General features: G+C 39.2%; 2 protein-coding genes across 2 annotated transcripts; one reads left to right on the top strand and one right to left on the bottom strand.

Annotated features, from left to right (window-relative positions):
- The first annotated feature begins 3149 nt into the window (after positions 1-3149).
- On the top strand, positions 3150-5733 carry LOC112282197 (uncharacterized). The gene is made up of 2 exons (XM_024519557.3): positions 3150-4007; positions 4178-5733. The coding sequence occupies exons 1-2, from the start codon at positions 3599-3601 to the stop codon at positions 4828-4830; spliced, it is 1062 nt and encodes a 353-aa protein (XP_024375325.1). The 5' UTR covers positions 3150-3598; the 3' UTR covers positions 4831-5733.
- Positions 5734-7690: 1957 nt separating this feature from the next.
- Positions 7691-17283, bottom strand: LOC112282854 (polycomb group protein EMBRYONIC FLOWER 2). The gene is made up of 20 exons (XM_024520948.3): positions 16988-17283; positions 15253-15682; positions 14556-14611; positions 14186-14348; positions 13817-13967; positions 13331-13381; positions 12935-13092; positions 12560-12628; positions 12182-12297; positions 11870-11934; positions 11580-11632; positions 11239-11292; positions 10820-10879; positions 10403-10455; positions 9577-9987; positions 9198-9246; positions 8867-8950; positions 8614-8693; positions 8384-8473; positions 7691-8176 (listed from the first exon to the last, which is right to left on the bottom strand). Exons 2-20 carry the CDS (start codon positions 15460-15462, stop codon positions 8035-8037), a joined length of 2115 nt encoding a protein of 704 aa, XP_024376716.1. The 5' UTR covers positions 15463-15682; positions 16988-17283; the 3' UTR covers positions 7691-8034.
- Between the last annotated feature and the right edge of the window lie 2164 nt (positions 17284-19447).

A 19447-nucleotide genomic window follows, 5' to 3' on the forward strand; every position in this document is an offset into this window, starting at 1 on the left:
CTAGAAGATATTATGAAATTAATCTAAATTTATCTTCTTCTACATAATAATATGAGTATTAAATGTATATGTCCATGACACAAATATTACAAATACTACTTAATTTCAAAATTATCACTAAGAAACTACAACAATAGAACATGAAGTATCCTTGCTATAAAAACAAATCTATAAATGATTAAAGGCAAATTCTGTATTGAGGCTCTAAAGAATATGCATTAAAAATAAAAAAAAAATAAATGGAAATAAAACAAAAACACAATAAAAAATTAACAAAAATTTACTATAAGAATTTTTAGATAACCTATTCTTAGTTGCATGCATTGCTTCACATACACAATCTTAATTGTAGATAATATAAAGCCTAAAAATATTTTTTATTTTTAATATAATTGTAATAAGTATAAAAATAGGTTGATTTAATATTTACATGTAATGATTTAATATCTCTATCTCTCTCTCACTATATATATATATATATATATATATCATTTTTATGTAGTGAGCTAATCTAAGAACATATCTTCTCATCTCCAAAATAAGGTTGATAAAAAATCATTTCTGAATATATGCCATAAGCTTTGAAATCCTTTGATCCAAGTTGCAACCACCTTCATTAATAAAAAATATAATAAAATAAATAAATAAATAAATGCATCCAACCAATATAATGCATCTTCTGTATAAATGTCAAAACACAAAGTCATACGCACTAAGGTCAGATCACTCAAACTGCACCCCTACAGATCAAAATTGTGCAAGAAAACAACATGAAGAAGCAGAAGAAGAAGAGGAACGAATCAAAATAATACAACAAATAGAGATGAGAAGCTGCAGTGATCAGCGGACACATCGGAACTGCGCCGAGAGGACTTGACCAACGCTAGATATCTAGACACACATCTAGACACAAATCTAGATAAAACTACGCCAAACTAGCACAATCGGAGAAACTCTACAGCACAATTGTAGCAGCCGGAGTGGCTGGATAACATTTGCGCAGAGAATGGACATGATGTTCGTCTCGTTTTGGTGGTGCGAGGGAATACCAGGGGGTGGCGATCCCTGTGGTCCCCACCAGTGGTGGTGGAACTCGCGTCTTATAGGCCGTTACACCATACGCAGATCCTGTAATTGGGGAGGGGGAGACAAACAATGCCATCAGCTACAAATTCTGTGGTGTCACCCAGTTGGGTGAAATCCTATCTGGTGACGTCGTGGTACCGAGAATATGGGCCCCCTCGGTGTAGCCCAGGCGCGGCAGGCGTGCTACGACCCGTTGAAAGGGCTTTGTATCATCCGAATAAGTGCTGGTTGCGGGACCTAAGCGAGGTGAGACAGGAGGGTATTGCTGGCCTGGGTTAACAAGGATGGGCCTAGTAATGCAGCGCCGAGGTGCCATTTTTACACGCTCACAGAACCTCTCCAGTTCTGCAACGGATAGCTAATCGGAAAAAGGTTCTAGTCTACCTAGGGACCATAAATTAGTTACCGTTATGTCGTGAATGTGAGCTGCGAATAGGCGTTTCCGTTACTGCTCCATAAGTCTTGTGTGCAGTGGCGCAACGCGATGTTACTAGAAACGTTGTGGTTGTACCATGAATTCTTTGGTGGGTTTCGCATGTGAGGTTTTGCGATGATGTGGCTGGTGTGTAACAGTGGATGTTTAGACAAAATCTGGACACAATCTGAGACTGTTCTAGAGTCCCTGGTCTCTGAGCGTCCCAGGGGTCTACGTAGATCTTCTTCCTAATCTGAAACTTGAATCGAAATCTGTGGAGACGAGATTGCAAGGTGTACCACGGTTGAATGTGAAAAAACGTTTTTTGAATTTTAACCCTATCTCCCGTCCAGGGAAGAGAGTTTGTTTTGAGCATAAAGAAAGTTGACGCGGGGACGCTCGGAGATCGAAAAAACTGTTCCCACCCAATTGAGTGTGTCCTACTAAAACTTCAAGCGTTTCCTTAGTTGGTGTTACATTTGAGGAAGATCTAGTTGAAATTCAGTATTTGGTTTGATAAACAAAACTTGAATAGGTGAGTTTTCCAACTCCCTTCACGTAATCTTCTGGGTGAAATTTGGGTGTGGGTTTGAAAAAAACAACTTAGAGAACAGTTCGTCATAAGTACATGTGAAGAGAAAGGGAACTTCATTAATAAATTAAAGTATCTAAAAGCCAACACCTTTTTTTAATTAAGGAAAAATAATATCATAAACAAACTAGAACTCACAAAAGAACTATTTTTTACTTGTCTTATAACCCTGATGACCTAGATAGCCACTTCGCATTAGTGGTGTAACAAGGAGAAAAATAAGGCAACCTTCTTAAATGTCTCCTCCCAACTCTGGGCCACAGTAATTCTAACCAAACGGTGACAATCTTGTCGAAAAGCAAGCATAAAGACTGTTGAAACCTAATGTTGCGGCTTACTCATGTCGGGATGAAATCACGAAACTTGGATGCATAGAGGCGGGTGATTGCCTCCCACTGAACTTTTCCACACCTCCGTCTTAAAACCAAAAAAGCTCTGGTATCTTATTAGGCATAGATTCCCGACCTATTTCTTTGCAGGTCGATTTCTTTCGAAGTTTGCAGGCCCTTTTATGTAGTGAAAATGGCAACAAAAATCATCTTTCTCTTGTGAGGGGTACGAAACTCAAAATTTAAAATAAAAGAAACCGAAAATTTAACATGCTGCTAAGTGGGTTGTTTCCTTTACCGAAATACCATGCGCAAGGCACAGAACATTTGGCCGGTAAGCACTGTTAACTATGTTTCTTTTAGTTGTTCGAAACATAGCCACTCAGAGCATTCGTGAGTCATGTGTGCGGCAATAGTTTCATGCGAAACTGTTCACCTTTGTTGTAGTACCGTTCCTCAGCACCGACCGGTCCTTTCCAGAAATGTTCGGTAATACGGAAGCCAGAGCATATCAAGAATAGAATAAGACTTTTGCATTAAAATACCCCTTGGGGTTCCTAAGCATAAAATATACTGATACCAACGTTCACATACCGAATACATACTATCATTGTAGAACGTCTCCACCAAACATACACTGTCAGCCAGGGATATCGAACCTCTAAGAAGTCTCAAAAATACACCAATCACCATAAAATACATTGAGACACTAGCGGAAAATCTTTCCTTGTGAAAGCATCCGTTGAAGGACCCAATACAACCACCTTATCACATTGCCACGTTCCAAGTCCACTCAATCCGACCGTTTGGCGGTTTCCGCTAGTCTTCTAACTGCCTCTCCTGTCAAAGCATTGTCTAGTATAACATACTTTTCAAGTGCACACGATCCCTCCAACTCTGTCCATGTAGCTGGAATCATCTGACATTGGAACTATTCTACTAAACGTGTACATCACCAAGCACGGACGACTTCCGTCAGGCTCTTCGTTGTTGATCGATATCAATGAGATTTGTCGGCCGGCCGTGTGGAGATACCTGGCATGCTTCCGATTGACGAAGGATCGATGTGAGAGCAAAGGGAGCTACAGCTGATTCCTACCTCCGAACTCGAAGGATTCGTGAGAGCTCCCTTGAGAGAGTGCGTAGGGCTTTTTAGAAAAATCACCTAGTTGCAGAATGGTGTGCTATACCGTAACGAAGGTCGAGGGCGATTTGGGGGCGCCATCGACGATGATCTGCAGAGGGGGGAAACCCACCAGTTTTCAGTTTGGAATTCGGAAGCAGGAGAAGGTGAGTGTGACGGCACTGAAGGTCAGCAAGGACTCGCACCGGATAAGGAAACCCCCTCTGCCGCTCCCGCAAGTGCAGTACCGGCCTCCGATAATCATCCACACGTACTCACCGAAGGTGATCCATACCGACCCGAATGGCTTCATGTCTCTAGTGCAGAAGCTCACCGGCTCCAGTGACACTCGCTTGCGCCTCAAGCGAAAACCTTCGAAGAAAAGCGCTAAATCGAATGGTCGTACCGATCGCCGCAGTACGGATTTGACAGATATGGACGCCAAACTTCTCGGCAAAGAAGGTATGAAAGAATGTAACTTACGATGCAACCATCAATCTAAAGTTGGTCGTGCCGATCGGGTATCAATGAAAATGTCTCGTAATGCTCGTGGTGTTGTCTCCAGTTGAATGGATGTTTTTTTTTCTTCTAATGATGGCTCTGGCATACATCATTTGTTTCATCAATTGCAGGATCGAATGGAGCGTCGGATGCCATTTGTGCATCGCCGTCTAGCTCTGAAGACTCTGCCAGCTTCCTGGCTCCTGACGTCTGCGGGGGTGACATTCTCGTGAAGCAGTCTAATTCTCCGAGAGGTCCGCTCTCAAACTACGAATTCGACAACGATGACATTCTTAGGCCGTTCGAGCCGGTCACGTCCCCCGGGATTAATATTTTCTCGCACGTCAAGGCAGAGCCCTCTTTCTCATTCAACGATAATTCCTTCAACTTCTTCTCAGACGGCCTTAGCTCTCAGCCAACCACTGGGCCTGCAGGCACCTCGGCTGTCACACCAGCCTCGGGAAAGCCTCCAAAGCCGCCCAGGCCATCGAGTCTTCCGAGGCCTCCGATGCAGTCCGAGCATGGTTCATATCATGGTATCGATATGAACTCCCCCTTACCGTCGCCAGGATTTCTTTCCCCGGGGTTGTTTGCCGGACTTCCTGAACTTTCCCCCGGCACCGCAGCCTGGTCCCAGGCTTTCCTTGATTGTCTCAATAACTCCCCTCAGCTTGCCAACCAGCCACCTCTACAACGGCAACGAACCCCCTCAAGTGGGTACTCGCCGTCAGCTGAAGGAAACACGGTCTCGCTTGAAAATATTCACTCGTTCTTTCTCACATGACAAACTCGCCGGGTTTGTCTTCGGCAACGAGGGATGCATTTGTAGCTCTTCATTTTTCTGTTCAGGAGACATGTCAACCAGTGGAAGGAACCAACCGGTATCTGATGAAGCTGGTCTTGGTCGAGCTTTGGCTGAAGTGAATAATTTGAGGAAGGAAACGAATCATTCCCTGGCAGGTAGCTGCGGAGTTCCGAAGAGTCTGCTCATTGAGAAATGAGCAAGTAGCATTGAGAGTGTAAATTCGGCAGGCAACAGAATCAACCCTCGACAAAAGTCCTCTGAAGGATCGCGGATTGCATCGTCGCGGCATTCAGGTCTGTAACTGTTACCTTCACAGCATCGAAGAATATCGTAGCGATAGAATCAACCAATAGTGAGGCGGCACTGACATGAGTTGTAGATAGACTGATCGACCCCAGTTGCTAGCTAGCTCTGAGTCGAGAGACGGATGCGCAATACTAGTTGCAGGTTTGGCGAGCGAGAAGAACACGGTGGCCTCAGTAGTTCAGTTCCCTCCACTTCTCTGAGAACTTGTACCATAAATGACATGCCAACATGTCATGTCTCTTAAAAGCTGTAGCATGCGACATGCTATCTGACACATGGGTTTGGAGCGTGTCAGGCCCATGATCCATGTCCCCCTAGTCACACATTGACAAGTTTGTGTAAGCTGTCCCCTTGGTGTAGTCTATTGTTGCAGCGTTGGCGTTTTTGGATTGAGACGTTTGCATCTTCTGCGGCATGGCTGGTTAGAAGTCCAACCTGCGGAGCATTTAAACTTTGTACCTTATTCTCACTACCCTCGTTAACTAATTTCGCTTAACAGCCGAATGAGTTGCACTTGAGGGATGAGCATACTTGGTTTCAGCTTCCAATACAATTTTTTGTCATGGTTAAACACTCTCTGATGTGTCTACTGTAACTCTACATGGAGTGACAGTTTCAAACTGCTGAATTATATTGTAGTACTGGTATGATACTCCCATATTCAATCCGACAGAATGCTCGCAGTTGTCTCTTCTCACTAACTTCAAGCATATATTATGTTGTCTGCTCACGTAGACATGTTCGCCATCTCTTCATGAATACATGATAGAATTGCATTCACCACGTCCACATTCCCAGTCCTAGCTTCCCAGTAATCGTTTAAAGTAAACACACCATTTTGTGATGTTTTCGCATCATTTGAAGTACACGAGTAGATCGCTCTAGACTACGTTCGTCATCCTCACTAAAATCTATCATTCACGTACCTTGTAACGGGCATTGACATTCCAGTGAGATCTTGAAGACGAATCAAAGGTTTCAAATCGTTTTAATTCACTTTCTGTGCCCTATGTTGTTGCCTCTACCTGAACTGGAACAATGCATTGGTCATGATACATTCATAAGCGACTTTAAAATGGACGTCCCAGAAAAAAGAAGTCTTAAGCGACTTTTTCATTCCTCGCTGTCTATATATCTGCAGAACAGGATGGTCTACCCAGTACTAGGATTAAATTTCATTTTTAAAAAAAAATATTTTTGAAAAAATTGCAGAATGTTGGTTCTGCAATCAAAATTCGCTAACTAACGCTACAATTTCAATCCGATTTTTTTTCTTTCTTTTTATTTATTTATTTATTTTCCTGTGACGAAAACTCGCACCTCACAAAGAAAATGGAATACATCAAATATCTAGACATATAATAGAAACAAATGTACACCGCGAAAAAGGACTTAAGCACGAGATGCAATACTACACAATCATGCACTGATGCAACCTGCCAAGACTCGTCACAGGCTCCATCGAATTATATATCGTATTCAATCACAATCGCATGAACGCAATCTAGCTTTGAGATCCTCTAAATTTTCAATCCTATTCTGACAAGCGCCAGAATACTTGTCATTGAATCAAAGTCATCCTTGGTAAGGTTCTGTGTAGAAAGAGAACCGTAATATCCTGTCGAAAGTGTCGGGAAGCTCATCGAGTTATCGGAAATCAATAAATGTTGAAACATTTGGCCAAGACTTTACAAACGTCGACACAAAATTATAAACATAAATAGAGCGAAAGTGGCCAAAGTTTGAGAAACAGATGAAATGTTTCGACCCACTTGAAAATCTTTGCAGCTTCACTGATTACATAGACACGCATGTTGTTCCGTGACACAACCTCTCAATCTTGTACCATGCAAATTTTGTAAGCCCTGTTCGCGATGTGCTGGAGAACTCTAATTCTTATTCTTCTGAGTTGCAGGTTAGAATTAATTGAGGAAAATGATTTGGAGTACCTGCAACGGCTTTGCTTTGCATAAATATGATTTCTTAAATCAAGCGCATCGTAGATTCTTGCAGAATGCAGAATGGCCAGTCTGAGATGTGTTGTGGGTGCCGACCAACACCAGCGATACGTATCATGCTATTTTATTCTCTTTGTAAAAGAACGTGACATGTTTTCTAACATATGTAAGAATAAATTCATTCAATTAGCTGCCCTAGGACAAACAACGATGTTAGGAATTATTAAACTCACAGTCTACTCATGTGGGTGCAAAATCTGATGCGCATGTACATCTGTAAAGCTCAGATGATATTGACAGTACAAGAGATATGCAACACAATCAAACATTGGTGACAGTATTGGAGTACCACAATCAATGCAGTGTACGACTTGACTTCCCAGGCTGATGTTAACTCCTGAGTTGCTCGAATTAAAAGGCCGGTTCTAATTTTACAGTGAATCAATGTGCTCAGCAGATACGCTTAATAATATCATAGTGATATCAAGTACTGATGTGCAAAGCTGCATATTGAGAAACACTGTAAAAGACTGGAAAAGCTTTTGGCACTGTAAAAGTGTTATTGAACCACGTCGTCCAAAGAATGTAAAAAGCTTTTACTTGAAAGAATGGTGCTTCCTTGCTCCTCACAACCGGCAAAAAATATCGCTGAACAAAGAGACCCTTGGGACGGCCCCCACATCAACATCAATGGTATTGGTCTTAAAATCAGTGCTACCCTGAATCTAACCCTAATCCTGAGAACGAAATCAGAAGTTCTGCACCTAGGACGTATCGATCTATTTGAACCTATATTTCCATCTCTGAAGGAGAAGAAAGATCCGCACGAGATCATTTCTCGCAAATACAAATGAAAATTGACGCTAAAGGTGATAACAGAATTTATTGTCTAGAAAACAGCACAAAACTCCCAAATCCATTAACCGTTATTGTCTATGGCTCTTTCCATCTGCGGTTTGGTTGCCTCCGCGTACGAGTCAACCACTCTGAGGCATTTGTCCACTGTGGCTCCATCCACAAGATGATGGTTCCAAAGTTTAATAAGAAACAGCATGAAACACCTGCATACATAATATTAAGAGAGGTATTTATTTCAGAAGTGACTCTCTAAAGACATTACTGAATCTACCAACAAGTGCGTCAAATGTATGATACAGTATGTAGATATAATGGGTATTTCAATACTCCACTTCAAGAGTAATTGACCAACTAGAAAATACTCGTCATTTCTGATTATTACTGGATAAAAGATGATTCAAGTAACAAACCTCCTTAATGACGGTTTGCTTGAGAATCTTGACGCATGAAGCACAGAAAACGTTTCACAGGCCCATGAGCAGTGACCATCTGCAAACAATCTGCATTTGAAAGCACAAATGGTTACCAACTCACATTTTGAGCAACCAATATTAGCAATGCAAAATTAAATGCTTATCATCAACAAGGCGTTTAACATAACTTCATTGATGCACAGTTGGATGAGGTAATAGAATGATACTTCTGCTTTCGCACGAATGAGTTCCACAGATGCATGATATCCTTCTCATCCGAGGTAACGTCCACAAAATCTTCAAGCATCTGTAATTGCATAAGCGAAATCATTCAAAAAACAGATTCCAGCACAGGTCTTAAACAGAAACCAAGTATGTAAACTTGTTTATGGTGTTACGGAATCAAAGCTAATCAATCCTGTTTCCTGACTGACAGCAATCATGGAGACCAAGCAAAATAACAAACATCAAGTAGAATACCCGGCGATCTTCAACTGTGGCCAGATCCTCATCCAGTTCATCTTCACTATCCCTGTCAGAGAGCAGCTCCTCAAGACCCATTGGCTGCTCAAAATGAACAAAGAATATCAATCGTTCATTACAAAAGATTCCCAAGGTAATACAAGACTCTCCTGAACTTCTCAGTCACTAATCATAGCCTCAAATATTATTGATCATCCACATAGATAAAATCCAAGTGCACACACATCCACCAAGTTAAAGATGACAAGACAACCAGGACAATGCATGGATGATTAAAGCTTGCAAAAAAAATAAAAATAAAAATAAAAATAAAAAATTGCAGTTGTACCTGGGCGGTGTGAGAATGGAAAAATGTTCGCTTTTGAAGCAGCAGCCGACTGCAAGCACAGGACAGAATTAACATTTCACCCCAAATTAGAAATTTCTGACATTATTTCCCTATTTCTCAAATGAGCCCTATTCAATCCTTCATCCAAAATAATTTTCACCAGAATAGCTTACAGCCTAGCAAAACCAAACGCACCAGCTTCAGGATCTATATGAGTTGCCCTAGTAGGCCAGAGCAGAAACTTCCTCAATCATGTCAACACTTTTCATCTTGACAAGCATTTGAAAACTGCAAGTCACCCACGCGCATCTTTACAGAAAACGAAACACAATCTCACTGCAGGTATAGGATCTACAGAGAAAGGTCAAACTTCACGTACTTGCGAGCTTCGGCCCTTTCTGCACGTTCTGCTGCTCCATGTCGATTCTTCTCAGGGCGCAATCGAATAGAGGTGGCAGTCGTCAATGGAGCATTAATTTCATCAACAGGGGCTGCCGATGCTGTAGCACAGACTCCAGTTCTGGAATTCTCCTTCTGAGCGAAATCACATTCTTCAAGCCTCTGACGTTTTAAAGGTGAGAGGCCAGGTGACCTTCCATCCCTTCTTTCCCCCTTCATGACTTGTTTCTGAACCATCTGCGAATTGTCACTACTTGACTTTGCAGGACCAGTGTTGGTAACTCCATGGGAGTGGTCTTCACTGATGGGACCAGGAAGGTAGCCTCCATCCCCAGGTAAGGGGTGGACTTTTGTTGTATTGCCATAAATCTTCGAAAATGGCCTACGTGACCTGCAGGAGGTAATTATGATCCAGCTCATAAAGATGGCCAACTTCATTATTACACTTAAGACAGGAACTGCGTTAAAAGCCCATTAAAAGGTGAAAAGTGGAACACAACGAATGTGAAGAAGATTCGGATACAAAAAATAAATAAATAAATAAATAAATAAATAAATAAAATCAGGTATCAGATATGTGTTACTGATCATATCTAGCCCGCATCATGTTAGCTTCTAAAGTCATCTGCGTACTATAATTCAATAAAGAAAGAGAGGCAAAGCTCTGGATGAAGAGAGGAAAAAATAAACTTGAGGATAAGAAATCTATTCTTTACAAACAAATACTCAAAGTCGAAAACATGTGGCAACAGTCCCTATGATTTGAAGCATCCTTCAATAACGTACAAACAAATTGGGAAGCTCACCAAAACATCCAACTTTTTGTCCTTAGAGCTGGATCTGAATCTAAGATATTACCCTGTCAGCAAAACGGACGACATGGAGCACACTCGCACGTCAAAAACTCAACCCTCATCGTTTCTAACCAATCCTAGTCAAGAATACATGAAACACCGTTAATCAAGCTACGCAACATGGTGTGGGGCACTATATTTTACCAAGATCTCATTTTGAATGTCTTAAAGCAGTCTATGCTCGTCAGCAAGGGTAGAGCCAGGTAGTGCATACATACAATACACCATTCAAAGTAGAAGAAACGCAAGATCTTGTAACATGTGGTCGTACTGAAACGAGGGCATCTATAAAGATTAATCAAAGTACGGTCAACCAAAAGCTTAAGGTTAATATATAATGACGATTAAGAGAGATGTTACCAAACTTACCTCAGATCCCAGCATTTCGGTACGAACGGTAACATTTACAACTGGTATGTCTCCAGTTCGCTGAAAAAGAAAAAAAAAAAAAAAATTAATATTCTTCTTTCGGAAAAAAGAAAAAAGAAAAAGGCAATTTCACCAAACAAACCCGATCAAGAGATAACTCCAGTTAGGAACCCCAGGTAGAAGCTACGATGCCACGCTGAGCATCCAAACAACGACACTCATCCATGTTGAATTATTATTAAAGACACAGAAAACTTCACAGAAGTACCAGAGGAGCAAAGAGACTAGGTGAACTCCAAAATCTAAGCTGCAATTCAAGCTGACTTGCACAAAGCTAACTATTAACAAGCACTAACCAGATATTATTGAGGAAAAGCATGGACAGCACTAATTCTAAAAATTTGATAAATAGCACTTGCCAGGTATTCAAAATTGAATAAAGCGTGTGAACATTTCAAGTGACAGCGTAAACCCTGCACCAACAGATGGATGCAGATGTAAAAGATGTGGAACGAAAAAATAAAACAGACGACTCACGGATAACATATGATTTAACAGGAAATCGTCAAAATGAAAGCTAGGAGTAATCAGCACAAGTTCGATAGTCACTCTCAAGAATGCACCATGTTCCAAGTAGACATGAATGTAAGATCCATAGATTAAACAAAGAAAAATACATCAAGTATTCTATATCAAGTGAATAAAAGAATATTATTTGAAAGATAAAGCTTGAGTCTATTTGTGCGACAAAATAAATTACCTTAAATGTGTAACATCGTACAGAGCAAAATGGGCATGAAAATTCTTCCGTCACTGTAAAAAAATAAAAAAGTAAAAAAGGTCCATATTGAGCTGCGTTTTGAAGGTACACTCAAATACTAATGCCAAAACACAAGTAGACTCAGTATCCCACATCATAAAGACATCCTTAAGAATTCAGAAGACAAGAAACCCTATTCTTTGCAACTCGGAACATTCCTAGAGTCTAAACTGAGTCTCCGGGGCGTCATGATTTCATCCGTAACGTTCATGATTCAGAAAACATCTCACCTTCTTTTTTCTCAAATCGGTTGAAGTACCAACGAAAATGGAATTCCACATTGCCCAAGGGATTTCTGTCCAAAACATCAGATAAATATAAGACTTCTCTGTCCTGTCACATCTGACAAGAAAACAGCGATTCAATCTGCATTAAAGCTAGGACCACTTTCCAATAGAAAAGACGACCAACCGGCACTTCATACACAATATGAACAAACTCCCCTAACAACCACAGGATTCCTACAAACTATTCATAAAAAACGAAGTACAAGTAGTGTCTAAACTCGAGTAGGTGAAGGCTCATTTCGAGACAGTTAGTACCTAAGTGCCTGAGAGGGCGAGGAGGAAATACGTTTGAGAGACGTTCCATTTGATGTACAGCCGTTTATATGAGCATGCCTAATCTCAACAGCATGAGCGTGCACTTGCAGTTTCATCTGTGAAATCCACTTTAGTAAGTTCTTAGATTCACCAAAAGTCACACTTGACCCTAGTGGCAATGAAAAATAGTCAATCCTTACCATTAACACCCTAATATAATGAACACTTGTCAATAGAGATAATTTACCCAATAGTATGCCAATACAGGGTGCACGAGTACAAATGCAACCCTACTAGAATTAAAGAATATTTATAATCTACACGTACGATTAGACACAACACACAGTATCCTTGTAAACGAACTAGACATAACTGTACCTCGCTTCGCACTGAAAGCTCCCAAAGAGGTTGCATGCAGACCATGCGCCCAAGTGCAGTGTCCTGATGCTGCATACCAAAAAATAGACCATATAAAACCAAAACATCATATTGTTCCGTTCCTCTGTGATACAAATAATGTACCACTTGAGCAAACAAGACTACTTCATAAGCTAGAAATAAAAGCCAAAGTAACATCTCATGCAACAACTAGTCAATTCAAGCATATGAACAATCGACGGATCACGAAGTGCGGAACTAAATGCAGATCATGTCTCTCCTTGAAAGTTTTGGACATGTTCCCATGTATTGCACTGAAATCGATTGTTGCAAAAAGATGAGGTTTTCCCACATATTTTACCATGTGCCTAGTACCTGCAGCTTGCTCTGGGCAAAGTCCAGACTACACACAGTCTCAACAGGAACACCATTAAGACCTATCAGTGACGGACCCCCGTTCATATTTTTTAGCCATTGGCGACAAAGTGATGCCATGCTCAGCTTGCTCCAAACCACACGACCACTGCAATCCTCTGCAAAAGAAGGGAATCTTAACCTATGTCTTCTCTTTCCCCACATTTGAACTCAAAATCCTTACTTCAGGACGAGAGAGTTTAGATTACATGCACACCAAAGTTCCTACCATACTAAGTGATGACCAAGTCTCGGCCTTGAACGAAAACCTTTCGCAATCAAAAGACCATGATAATCTTAAAGGAAACAGTAGACAAACACTAATGTTGATCCGACGGTCAAAAGGTCATAAGTTACCTAGATCTTTCATATTCCCAGTGTCGGCATTTAATAAATCAGCAGGATCAACTGCAGTCACACAAGGATTCAACGTGAAATCAAGTTACTGATGAATCACTATTAAATTATCATTATAAAAAATAAAAATAAAAATAAAAATAAAAATAAATTAAGAGAGAGAAGGGGATAAAAAATAAAACAAAAACAAAAATAAAAACATTTTGCACAAGAACCTGCCACAGTATACTAGGAAGACTCTAACGACTGATTACTACAAGGAAACCGACATGTGGACTTTAGAAATTCCCAGAAATTCACTTCATCATCGATACTACAGGGGAGAATTTGTGAAGAGGTCAGAAAAAATACGTAACAGAGTGGAGTTAAGGCGCAATACTCATGTCAAAAGGCAATGCAACACATCATACGCATGAACAAAACGCGAACTACAAAAAACTTATGGATGAGACACATGATGATCACAAAATGGATATATTGACTTGCCAAATGCGAAAAAAAGGATAAGATGGCCATTCTTGGCTTGTACACACAGCTTCGCCAGGTCTGGTACCAAAAACGTCACTGAAGCACTTAGCGCACCATCATCAAGAAGAGGTACTTTTGCCACCTTGACGACTTTACTTAATGAAAACATCTGTAGCACATCCACGACGCAGCCTCAAGTAAGCAATGTTCTTCTGTAAATCCAGTATGATCGATCAATCGAATTGAACGATTGGCATGATAACATAAAGCTTGAAAACGAGCCGCAATCTCAAGAAGATATGACGAACTTGAAATCAAAAGAATTTAGTTAATGGTCATCTATTTGAATCTATAGCTAGATACGAACTTGAAATGCACACCAAGTACCTCTTGTTGAGAATTTGGCTGGCTGGAAACCATCACAAACATAGGTAAATACTGATGTGTGGCTGCGGTGCTTGAACCAGGCTCCACTTGCCCCCTGCGATTGTACCATTGAGAAAGGCAGGGTAGGTAGAGAGGTCCCTTCAGCTGAATTGTTGCCTTCAACCTAACCAGAATCAGAAAACTCTTCAGTGCAGGAATTTCTAAACAAAGATGCAAGTGAGGTGAAAAAATAATGACAGGACAAGAGGCGTGTTGGAATATGATAGCATTAAGTGATAAGTTCCAATATGTTCCACTCAAAAATTCACACTCTATGCGAACGGTTCCCCACAAAGTTATTTCCCAGACCAATTGTAAAACTCACACTCACCGCCTTTGTCGCAAGGCTTGAATTTTGTAATTGAGACATCTTTGAAGAAAGACTGGCTGCATCGCAAATCACCAACTGTCACTTAGAACTGTAAACACTTCAGCAAAGATATGTAAAAGGGATAACGTTAGTCCTCAAAATCATAAGAGCACATGTGGGCTATCCTCTCTATTCTTAAACACATGCCTCCAGAGTAACGAAAAATTTTAATAATGAAAAAACAGAAGATCCGCCGGCCCAGATACGACTAGAACTCGAGTAATGATCTGGCCAAATCGCACAACATTTGATTTCCATCGATAATTCTGCCAAAGACTAAATACGCATGTGTTTCACAGATAACTATGCAGAACGCTAAGTTTGAGCCCCCTAACTGTAAATTTCATCGCTGCAAAAAGATACAGCCTTAAGCCTAAATGCAGGGGAGCCTACAACACTAAAATCAACAACATAACAGTACATAAAAGACTTAAAAAGAGGGTATAACAACTAGAAACCGATCTCGATCCCATGAAAAACAACAAACCAAATGGTACAAATGACGCATCACAACGATAGGGTCCAGAGAGTTCTTGACACGAAATCGTCTGGATTGGTAATTCCAGTAACAAGGGTACAAAGAAACCGTAGAATACTCGAAAGAGTACAAGAGTAAAGCCTCGTGACGCAAAGCACAAAATAAGTTTAAATTCGGTACCCGCTCTTCAAAACGTTGACGAATGCTTTGATACAGCTCATAAGGCTTTTGATATAAAGATAGGCTCTTTGCAGCTGCCTTGTCATCGATAGGAGGAAGGTCCTTGGTATTGGTGTTACCGACCTCCCTGCCAACCATAATCCGGCATGGGCCTCCCATATCTACAAGCTCCCCATTGTGTCGGGAGATCCCATTGTTTGATTTCAACATTCATACTCCTATTGTACCCTTCATGTCTAACTCGTCATCCTCTTCGGCGAAGTTCTCCCAAGTGCTTCTCTCCGATAGCGCTGAGACAACTCGGGCATGATCATATTAGACCAGTGTCTTCAGAGAGACTTCAAGAACCACTGCAAGATCCTGCTTCCTGTCGAGATAGTCGCTATAACACGGTTCTTGAACAGAGCATCTCTACATGAATCGCCCACATCTGCCAGACTTGCAGACATTTCATAAACGTTAAATGCTGGATGGAAGTAACGTACGTCCACAACATAGCAATCTTTTTTGATTGACGTCCAAATATTGCAATCACGCTAAATGTTTGATAGGTAGTCTAGGAATGAGTTAGGAGAAACAAACCCAATGTCATCAAAACTCAATACACGTTCTCTTCCAAGCAGAGTCCAGTGCTGAATAATCGTAGGACTATTCCGCCAGTAATGTCCACAGATGGGTACAATACGATGTTCACTGAATCTTCTACATGAAGTACCAGAAGATAGATTGAATTTATCCTAAAACTACCTACTGGGATGCATTAACGAGGAATTTCTCCCTACAACAACAACAAACATCGACAGAACTACAGTACCGATGGTATCTCCTGAACTTCTGGTTCATGCTCAGAGATTGTTTATGGAACTATTTTATAGGCACTCGTCTCTCGTCGCCTTATGTACTAACTCACACCATGGCTCTCCACCAATTGTGTCTCGATCATCTCCTTCAAGTCCTTTCAACTTCTTACTGTAGTGAATAGATTCTAACAAACGGGAGTTTCCAATTATAATTGGCGTTTCTCTCATCTGTCTCTCGACTCTCGATGCCTCACTCGTACCCCTGGAATGCCAATAACGTAACCCTAAATCGCACTCTAATCATAAACTTTTAAGAAAATCAAGGGAGTATCCGATGTACTGTATTTATACCATGAAATTAAGGGGCTCCAGACTATACATTGTCTTTCGGGTGCGTGGCGATGCTTAATAATATATTATGCAACGTGGAGCTAGATAAGAGATCAAATTCGGAGGCCGAATATGTTGTGCCACTTAAAAAAGTGAAAATCACTGGGGGGAGTCGAGCGAAGAACATATACACCGGGCAAAACCAATGGTAAAGGGAGGTGCCACATAATAGCTACTCACTGCCAGCAAAGGAGAAACTCAAAAACAATCCAGAACAAACAGACGACAACAACAAGGATAAAAAAAAACTAAATTAAAAATTAAAAATAATCCGCACAATGCTTTCTTGACTTATACCTTATCCCCTTGATGAGAATTACGACCATTCCACTAATTTGAAAAATATAAATAAATAAAAATCAAAAAAAAAAAAAAAAAAAAAAAAAAAAACTAACTAACAACACCCGACCTCTCACAACTTGCAAGAAACACCGCAAAACGTGAAAATTCATTTCGTCCCCCTCGTTACAAAAAAAAAAAAAAAAAAAAAAAAAAAAAAACCACAAACGTCGACAAACAACGGCAGGGAGCGAGAGATGGTTCACATTAGCGAAATCGCCCCGACAACTCGTCCACCACCAGAGCACCGAAACTTCATGCAGAAACCTCCACCGGGAACCAAAAATGACGAGGAGCGGCTCAAAAGATCGGGCAATTGGCAACGCGGCGCGAGCTTCGCGATTGTGGTGCACGGCATCCGCAAGTGCACTCGCAAATCAGCATCGAACAATTAGCGAGCGCAGCAATGGGCTGGGGCATTGATAAATAAAATCATAATAAAACAGATAAAATAGATAAATGGCCTTCTCACATGTCCCGCTTCCCTTCCCGCGAGAGTTCTCGAATGAATGGGAAGCGGGGCCTGCGCGGTTCCGCCCTATTACAGGGTGCCCGTTCTCGCCGTACCCCGCCCCGTTCCCTGCGCCTTCTCCAACGTCAGGCTTGCGTTCCCGATCCCGTTCCCCACCCAAAGTGGAGTTTGAAGTTTGAATGTCTTCGCGGGTTTAGGGGCGCCCCGAGGTTGCGGCTCTAGGGGGACCGCGGTGGGTGGGTTGTCTGCCTGGTGGGAACCTGGTTGGGCTACCACGGTCATGGGCCTCACTCTGAACCCATAGTTGTGTGTCATGCGGATTTGCTCATAGGTAATATATATATATATATATATATATATAAATGTTTATTGTTTATTTTAAAATATATATATATAATATGAATAAAATAATATTTAAATTTAATTTTTTACATGTAACTATTTCAAAGAGTTTTATTATGTTCACAACGAAGTAGACAAATAAATAAGATTACATATAACATTGAATCTAAATTTATGCATCTGTCCATCTATGAATTCCTCTGAGATTATATTTTATAAAACTCGGCACTTTTAAGTGTCTCAATAAATGCAAAAGTTAAACACAAACTCAATATCCAAGATTGATACCAGGAATTACATCCCATAAGCTTTAACTTTATTATATGTTATCCACTTTGTAACAGAAATTTTGCATTCTTTTTATTTTAATTTTTTTGTTGTGATTCTAGTTTTAAAATAAATCTTCCATAGATATTAATATCTACTTTTCTTATAATTCTTTCACAACCCCATTGCTTTATTATTTTTCTTATAAAGTGAAACAAAGAAATTTAATGCCAATATATGTATATATATATATATATATATATATAGCAAAATATTATGCAATCAGGCACTAAAAAAATTTGATACCAAATAAAGTAATATTTGAGAAATGGCAACATGATAAAAAAAAAATTAACACAAAATAAGGCAACATACATTTCTAATACATTGTGAAAAGGCAACATAAGTTTTTGGTCAATGAGAAGACAATATTATCTTAGTCAACAAAAAGTGATTTATCAAAAAACACAATTCTATTATATCATAGACACATACATAGACACACACACTTGCATATACTTTTAACTTAAACTTTGTATATAATTTCTAAATATCATTTTTTTCATAATAGAATTATATAAATACTAATAAAAATTATAAGCAATTGAAATTTCAATCACAAATGTTTAAGTACATCTATTTATTTATTGATAATTTGGTCACAAAATTGAAGAAAGATAAAATTGAACCAGTATGTATGTATGTATGTATGTATGTATACACATATACAAAGAGAGAGAGAGCAAGATATTTTTTTTCTTTTTCATATTTTTTAATTAAATAATTCTTATGAAAAAAAAAAAAAAAAAAAAAAAAAACTACCATGTTAAATATGTATTTTATGATAATGTGTAACCACAAAATGTTTTGAATAGTCAGCACAATAAAAATACTAGATAAAAAACTATAATTTTCTTAGAAACAAATTGAAAAAATAAATTGAGAAATACTTCAGAAGCCAATTTTTGAATTAGATGTTACCTGTATTTTATGATTAATAATTATCTTGAAATTTAGGACTATTTGTAATCTAAAAATAAAGAAATATGAATAATTTTGCCTTATTTTCAAGAATCAATGCCTTACAAAAAGTTTTATGAATGTTATATTTTTCTTTAAAAAATAATAAAAAAAATATTAAATTCATATTAGACTTTAAAAAATTATATGTATATGCCATTAAAAAAAGTATCAATATTTAATTTTAATAGCATACTTTTATTTTATGAAATGCAAGACAAAATATTGTAGTATGCTCTCTAAATCAAACCAATAAATTTGAAACATTCATTATATATATAAACATATATATATATATATATATATAAACATATATATATATATATATATATATATATATATATATTTAAGCAAAAAGAGGCCTTAATATCCTACAATAAGGTGGAATTTTTCGATCATATAATTTCAGCAATCTTTAATAAAATCTTAATTCTTCAAAAAATATTAAATTAAACTAAAAAAATACATGGAATGATAATATTGTTTTCTATGTTATGCATTGTAAAATATTTTACACTTTCTTTTTTTCCTTGTAATAACAAACAAGTTAAGATACAAAGTCTTT

This window comes from Physcomitrium patens, chromosome 5 (genome assembly GCF_059467195.1).
Source record: "Physcomitrium patens ecotype Gransden chromosome 5, ASM5946719v1, whole genome shotgun sequence".
Classification (NCBI taxonomy): domain Eukaryota; kingdom Viridiplantae; phylum Streptophyta; class Bryopsida; order Funariales; family Funariaceae; genus Physcomitrium; species Physcomitrium patens.